The sequence below is a fragment of the Curcuma longa genome, chromosome 14 (assembly GCF_044706935.1).
Source record: "Curcuma longa cultivar G26 ecotype Majalengka, Jawa Barat chromosome 14, ITB_CL_G26_1.1, whole genome shotgun sequence".
NCBI lineage: Eukaryota > Viridiplantae > Streptophyta > Magnoliopsida > Zingiberales > Zingiberaceae > Curcuma > Curcuma longa.
In genome coordinates this window covers 9,276,915-9,285,166 of record NC_133874.1, presented here as the reverse complement: position 1 = coordinate 9,285,166, position 8,252 = coordinate 9,276,915, and the positions used below count along the sequence as shown (strand labels likewise).

Genomic DNA, 8,252 nt, shown 5'->3' with positions numbered 1-8,252 from the left:
CTCTCCATCCACCGCCGACGCCATGCCATGACGTGACGACCTCTCCATCCCTCTATAAGACTTGCACTCAATTGCTAGCTCCTGCAGTAATGGGGGAGGCGAACATGGACGGCTTCAGGGAGGCGGAGGCGGGCGGCGCGCGGCGCAAGTTCGAGTGCAGGACCTGCGGCAGGCAGTTCGACACGTTCCAGGCGCTGGGAGGCCACCGCACGAGCCACGCGCGGCCGCGGCCGACGGCGACGCTGGCGAAGCCGCCGCAGAAGGCGAACCGGGCCCACGCCTGCCCTGTCTGCGGCGCCACGTTCCTGATGGGGCAGGCACTCGGAGGCCACATGCGCCGCCACCGGTTAGGGAGCAAAGAAGATGGAGCAGCTGCAATGACGTCGTCGACGATGAGGAAGCAGTTGCAGTGGCTCGACTTGAACTTGCCACCGGTGGAGACCGAGTTGCAGCTCCAGTTCGTGAGTAGCTGCGATCAAGGAGGATTAAGCTCGTCCAGTGCCGACGACAATATGTTCTCCACTACTCTCTGCTCCTCCTACAGCGCTTGATTCATTTCATTAGATACTTTTGTTTTGATCTCTTTAATTTCTCAGTAACTTCTAGTTCCCCTTCTTGTTTGGATCATTGTTTTGTTCTTGTGGCCTTGATTATTTTATCGTCTTGATCGATCATTGTTTTCAAGAGTTCTGGAGTATAGCGATTCCCATTACTCTATCATTCTCGTGTTTTCATCGATAACTAATTAGTACACAGCGAAAATAAACACAAAAATCAAAAATACAAATATAGGAGATATGCTCAATCATTCTCATATTTCGTCGACAACTGATTAGTACACAATGAAAATAAATACAAGAATAAAAAAAATACAAATACAGAAGATATGAGATTTTACATGATTCAAAACTATCGATTCTTGCTTTATGGCCTATCATCCTAGCGATAATCCACTAATTCTCTTCTTACGGGATACCTTCCGGAAATTTAAAAAAAAAATCTCTTACAAAACTTTCCTTTGAGGGATTTGTGATTGTTTTAGAATGTTTAATGAGGTCTGAAAATGTAGCCGCACTATTCTCCAAAACCCCTAATAATCGATGATGAAAATCTCCACGAAGTCATCCTTTAATAGCCTTCAAGTTGGGGTTACGTTAATTTCCTCCTATTAATCGATTATTCATCACTATCAACTATTGCTTCACTGAACTTGACCGTTGCATCTACAGAACAAGTCTTACCACCTCTAATTTGACCATGAATAATTGATTATTGTTGCATAAGTCAAGTTTCCAACTTGACTTAGAAATTTTTATTTGCTATAATAATGTCAACAGTTGATTGTTACTATTTATTAATCAACTCATTTCAAATTGATCGAGTTTAATAGTTGAATTTCAAAATTTCTATTTGCTACCATATATCTGATCTATAATAAATCCCTTTAAATTTTCTAATTCAAAGTTTAGGATTGAAAATATTGTAACAAAATACTATTCATAATATTGAAAATACTATTTGCACTGTATTTCCTTATGTGCAATAGATCCTTATGTCTTTTAAATTTTCTCGTATGATTAGTATAGGTTAACCCCGACTTACTAGAGCTTCATCCTTTTCTAGTATCTTATTGACTTTAACCTACCAAGACTTTACTCACCTAGTATTCGATCAAGCTTAATTTACCAAAACTTCTCAGCTCGTACTTAATATCTAGTCAACCTTGACTTATTAGGATTTCACATTGTCAAACATCTAATTCTCCTTGACTTGTTTAGACTTCCCTTTTCACACCTAACATTCGATCTTCTATAATTTTTCAGGACTTCTATCATTGTTAAGTATCTGGTCAACCATGATCTATTTAGACTTCTTGATTAACAAATATCCAGACCTACTTAACTTTTCGCTCAACCATCATCATCAAAGTCAATCTTTGTCGACAGAGTTTAGTCAACTTTTACCAGAATTAACTGCATCACCAATCTTTCTCTTCAACATTCTCTCCTTTCACTTGATGCATGTCTTACTCTCATCAATAAATATATTGATCAAATATTGAAACTCAACTGAAACTTGGTCTACCTGAGCTTAATCAACCTATTCAACCTGATCAGAAATTGATTGCACCAACGCAAACTCCCCTTTATCAAAACTGTTCTTTTAGAAGAATAGTTTAGAGTTTACTAGTGGAATTACGTTTATGTAAAATTACTTATCAGTTAATCAGATGACTGAAATGCCAAGTTGAGCTAGGGTTTTCTTTCTTCTTTTAAGTTTTGGAAGTCAAGCTTTTAATTCATTAGTTATTATATTGTGCTATATGTCATATTACTAGTGTAGATGTTGCCTTACATAAGGAAAAGACCTAAAATTGGTTTAAGGATATTTTTCTTTGTTAGAAAGTCTACGTTTGGGGGAAAACATTTATATTTTTGAAAAAAAATGACTATCAAGTTAGTGCAATTGATCTCAGATCAAAGTTAATCAAAGTTGATCAAATTCGATTTGACTCAAGTTGAGTTTTAATATTAATTTGATCAATATGCTACTGAGATATCAAATAGGTCAAGATTGACCAGATACTTGATAGTGAACAAGAGTCAAATAGATCAAGGTTGATTGGATACTTGATGATGAAGAAATCCAAATGGATCATGGTTGATTTGACACTTGACATACAAGGAAAACCCCAAGTGGACATTTAAGGAGGACCAACACTTGGTGATCGAAAATCAAATAGAGAATTGAAATGACAAGAGAAATTCAAGTTGGTTATGGTTGATCAAGCACTTAGTGATAGGAAAGTCCGACAACAAGGAGTTAACATGACGAGAAGTGGATCACGATTGATTCAACACTTAGTGATCGGAGATGACAAAAGTCCAAGTAGGTCGTAAAGGACTAGACACTTGACATGAGTGCGAAAGTACAATGTTAATTGGATGCTGGGCAACAGGAAATCCCAACAGGTCATGGATGACATAATTCTATGTAGAAGAAGTCCTAATAGGCTAAGGTTAATCGAATACCAGATAAGATGAGATTTCAACTTTTAAAATATTCAAATAGGATTATCAATTGATTGCTAAGTAGTAACAATCAATTGCTAGGTAGTGGCAATCAATTGATAAACCATAAACTCAGAATTCAAGGTTTAAAGGGGGTTTACCGCTTGACCAATCAATTGTTCTTGGTCAACAATCGATTGATATGATTCATCAATCGATTGGTAGACGTGGCCAGCAAACAGAAGGCTTCCAATCGATTGGCTAATTCAACTAGAAGCAAGCAATTGATTGTGTGACTCACCAATCAATTGGTTAAGTAAAGCAGAATTATTCTACATGTTTAAACAGCTTAATCCGACGTAACAATCACTTAATGATGGCAAACAATCAATTGCTAGGCGGAAATTAGCCTCAACAACAACCGCATAAGTAGAGTTTCAGTTGAAGAAGAAAACGTCGATTCTCAAGAGGTTAGAGATGAAGTGTCGCTGCGTTTCCCACCACCAAGAGGCATTCTAAAGTGACAAAAGAGCAAGCAAAGTAAAGATTCTTGTAAAGTAGTTTACTTTCATGTATTTATTTTTGTATTTCATATTCTTGTTGTATTATTGTGAAAACTTATTGTAGGAAACTTCTCTACCTCCGAAAGGTATCTGAGAAGGAGAAAAATAGTGGAATAGTTGTTAGGACTAGGCCTTGGACCTAGTTGCCTTAGGAGGTGATAAACCAAGTAAAATCGATCTTGTTAGCATGTTGCATTGGATGTCGAGTTTGTATCAAGTTTTCGCTACTCATTCAAATGATGATCACTCAATATCAAAGCGAAATGATCATATCATAGCTACTCACCCCCCCCCCCCCCCCCCCCCCCCCCCTCCCCCCTCCTCTAACTCATATGGGTCCTAACATATCGATGATTGTTTAAGGCGCTAGGGATTTCAAAATTTTACAAGAAACTCATATGTATTTTGTCTAAGATATAGCCTATGAAAATGTTATTTAGACTTTTGTTACCATAAAGCTCCTACATGCTATGGAATGTTTACCTTAGCTAAACACATACATTCACCAATAGATTCGAGTTCACTAGAAATATTTAATTCATCAAATTCATAATATAGCCAAGACATTAGTGAGGCTAATTAGCATCAAAAAGTAATTTATAATGCCAATATCACATTTGAAAAGTAGTCTTCTTCTAATTATCCTTATTCATGACCCTAAGCTAGAGATGACTCAATCAATATTAAAATAGATATCAATTCCTTTAAGTTAGTCGAACAAGTTACAAATTCAAGGAAAGAGATATTAGTTTTTAATGAGTGAAACATTCAATGGCCCATGGTCAATTAAAATATCATAGCTTCATCCTTATTCCTCACAAAGAACATAGGAGCTCACTAGGAGGGTTGCATTGAAGTGTAATTTAGAAGTTCCTATAACTAATTAAGACCTAAAATCTTCTATCTCTTTTGCTTCCATACAATAGTGTGCATGAAGGGAGCCTTAAGTTTCTATTACCTTGTTAACTTATTTGTTTATATTCCCTAGTGGGATAAGACTTGATTGTTATTGTTATATTCCTTAAAATTCATTGTTGAACATCAACAAGGAAAACATTATTAGAAAAATGATGTCCCTAAGTGGTTAGATTTAACCAAGTGATTTTTATGGGTTTGAAAAGTGTTTAAGTTAATTAGGTTTAACTTGTATTTTTGATGTATGCACAAAGTGTATAGGGACTCAAAATAGTTCACATAGTAGCTCGTAGAACTTTGTCACTTAACATGGTTGAATTGGTTTGTTGGATGACTCATTGAAATTGAGTTGGTTGGTTTGAGTATGATGGCTTGAGCCCCCGGGGCATAGCTGAGTTGATTACGACACAGTAGAGTTGCAGAAGAGGGCAAGGATTCAAATCTGAAGTCAGGCAATACCCTCCTACGTTGTGCAGTTGGCAATACCCTCCTACGTCGTGACCAACTGACATGAACAGATGGTCGTGGGACCGATCGTGTGGGGCCGCTAGAAAAGAAGGTATGATGGCACAAATAGCGGTGGAACATGAAGGAGAAAAGAATGACACATGGAACAAGCTCATCAACTTGGTACATTATAAGGATCAAAGTCTTGATACAAGGTGTACTCTAAGATGGACTCGAAAGACGGGGAGAGATGTATGGGACATTGAGAAAGCTTAACTAGATTGGTGGTGCATCTAAGGTACTAGAGGCTTAACATGAGTTGTATTCTCAAGTGACTCAAAGTGAGGAGGATTCGTAGGCAATGGGAGAAGGATAGTAGGTGGTTGCATCAAAAGGATCGAAGACCCGGAATGAGATGAACTCGAAGGCAATACAAAGCATTGACAAGGTTGAAGACTTTGAAGCATGAAAATTGTGAAAAATTTGGAAAATATCATCAAGGTGATGTGTTTATCTAGGTAGGAGTACACACTACCTAGTGGTTTGCTTGAAGCCCTTAACCGAGGGACAATTTGCCATGGAAGGAGAGATAACAAAAAGATCTATTTGACTTGATGGTTATTCAATCAAGTAGACTAGTTATATTGACTAAAGTCGAATGAACACAAAGGTTCAACAGATATAAAGGTTTCATTCAAGCAACAATCAATTCGATTGGTTTCCAATCTCTATAGAAAGGATCATTTTTCGTCGAAGATTATATATATATATATATATATATATATATATATATATATATATATTTAATGAATCGATTTTTTACAATGATGTTGGTTCTCTTCTTCCCCCTTTCATCCACAATTCAAGAAGCTGTTTCGCACTAAACTCTTGTCCTCACACCGTGTTTCTTAGGCACCAAACCTCCCTTGGCAGAGTGAGTGCATTACTGTGAGCACGCACTGAAAGGTAGGTGGAAGTTGAATGGCATTAACTGCAGGTCCACAAAACTGTTGGAAGGTACTACTTTCCCCACACTTAGAATCTTTAGTTGTAGCATCTCTCTCAGCATCCTGTTCTCATGCAGCAGATCTTCCCAAACTCTATTGCTTGATGCAGTGGAAGTAACAGAGAAAAAGCCTTCTGCACTCTGTCAAGTATCATTTCATTGTTGGACTTTTAAAAAGGACTAAAACACACATAGAGGACTTTCATTTTGTACTTATTATAGTTCTTCTTAGTTGATAATGAAGTTTTTGATCAAGTGGCCACAGAGTCCATGCTTACTTAGTAATGAAGGTATGACTATTTTAGCTCGATCGGAAACAACCAAGTAACTTCCATGCCTTTTGTAGGGTATCTACTTTGTTCATCACACATCCTAAACAATTGTAATTATTAATATAATCACCTTTGTCTTCTTTAAGCTATATATTTTCATATTTAACAATTAATCTATGGCTTTCATTGTGGTGATAAGATGGTGAAAGAAGAGGTACATGCATGGACCTTTGTTGTGTTGCTAGAGACGTTCACGTACCTCTCAACTTTGTAGCATGATTAGCTTTGTTTACTCCCTAAAGATAATGCTAAGAAAAAGAGGAGGATAAAGGAGAGCACAACCAGCCAAAGCAAAGCGTGTAAGGCCGGCCAAAGCCTCTTTAATTTGATTGTGTAGCACTTGTCACTACAGTCACCTTGCGCCAGCACTTTTATCAGTACTGCATAAACTAATTAATATATATAATATGTTTACATATACTTTTTTTCTTAATTAATTTATAAGTATCATTATTAATTTAGTTTCACATAGATAATATTTTAAATTTAATATTTTATGTTGATGAAGTTTAATTTAAATATTAATGCTGACTTAGTTAGCAAGTTATATAGTGAGTTGATGGGTTGAGAAAGAAAATTATCATGTTTTAATTAGTGGTGAGAGATGATGGGATAATGATTAATGTTGAGGAGTTAGTGTATTATAATTAATGAGTTAGTGGATTAGTGAGTAAGTTATGTAGAGGATTGAGTATTCGATTAAAATTGAATCGAACTAAACTAATCAAAATCAAATAAATTAATTTTTTTTGAACTAATCGAACTGATCAAATTTTTAAATAAAAATTAAAAAAATCATACCAATAAAATATCGATTAATTCAAAATTGAATTAACTGAATTTTTCAAGTATTATGGGAGATTTACCGATCAATCTAGAGATTTATAAATTCACATATTTAGGAATTCATTGATTATTTTTTATTTTGATTTAATCGAATAAGAGATTTTAAAATTAAAATCGAACTGAATTATTCAATATAATCAATTTTTTAGAAAAAAAAAATTAAAATCTAAAATAATCAAACTAAATTTTTTTAAATTTGGTTGATTTATTTGTGTTTAATCTAACTTTTGCTCACCTCTAGTTATGTATTAGTCTATAAATAGGTGATTTATTTATCAACGAAAAACATTGAGAAATTTTTTTATTCTCCTTTTTTATCCTCGACCTTCTATTGATGTATGTTTGAGCAAAATCCTTTATTCTTAACATTTTAATCAAATTTCTTGGAGATATATTCATTTCAAATGTTGTAGATTGATGTTAAAGTAATTTTCACCCAAGTTCTATATCCAAACTATATTATAAAAGTCCGCTAGCCACTAGAATCTTTCCTTATATGAGGAGAGCAATTTAAGAGAAGTTTGGCTATGTTTAAACGTTAGTTAATTTGGTCGACTTGACTTGAGTTTAGTTCAACTTGGATACGTAGGGAAACCAAGTTAACTTGGGTTGCTAGTAGCTAGTTTGTCTGAAGTTTATTAGATTCTTGAATGTGATACATTGGATAAGGTAGGCGAGGGGAATTGTAGTTGAGCTTTAAATTGGAGATCGATACTCTTAAGGTTGATTGGTTAAAATGGGGAAATTGTTAGCGTCTAGACTAAGGGTTACAAGTATGAGATTGGGAATGCTTTGTTGCTTGCTCAATTCACTCTATAATTATTGAGTCATCCGACAAAAACTTATTCCTATTGCAACACACTCTCTCCATACATGGACTAGCTTTTGATCCAATTTTACTCCAACAAATTTCTCATTGTTTGCATTAGTAAGTTCCCCACATGCTTGTTGAATAATTCATAAACATAGTAAGTGATATTATGCTACATTAGTTAATTATTAAGTTTCATGAAGTGTTTTAGAAGAATTGGATACACAATCTCTTTTGATTGTCTCAATCTTTATGATTTGAATACCTTGACCTTCCATCATCAATGGTGGTCTCTAGCCACAATTTATAAAGTATACAAAT

At 35.4% G+C, this 8,252-nt stretch overlaps 1 protein-coding gene across 1 annotated transcript; it reads left to right on the top strand.

Moving 5' to 3' along the window:
* Positions 1–643, top strand: LOC141845668 (uncharacterized). Its single transcript, XM_074733720.1, has one exon. The coding sequence runs from the start codon at positions 90–92 to the stop codon at positions 549–551; it is 462 nt and encodes a 153-aa protein (XP_074589821.1). The 5' UTR covers positions 1–89; the 3' UTR covers positions 552–643.
* Positions 644–8,252: the final 7,609 nt, after the last annotated feature.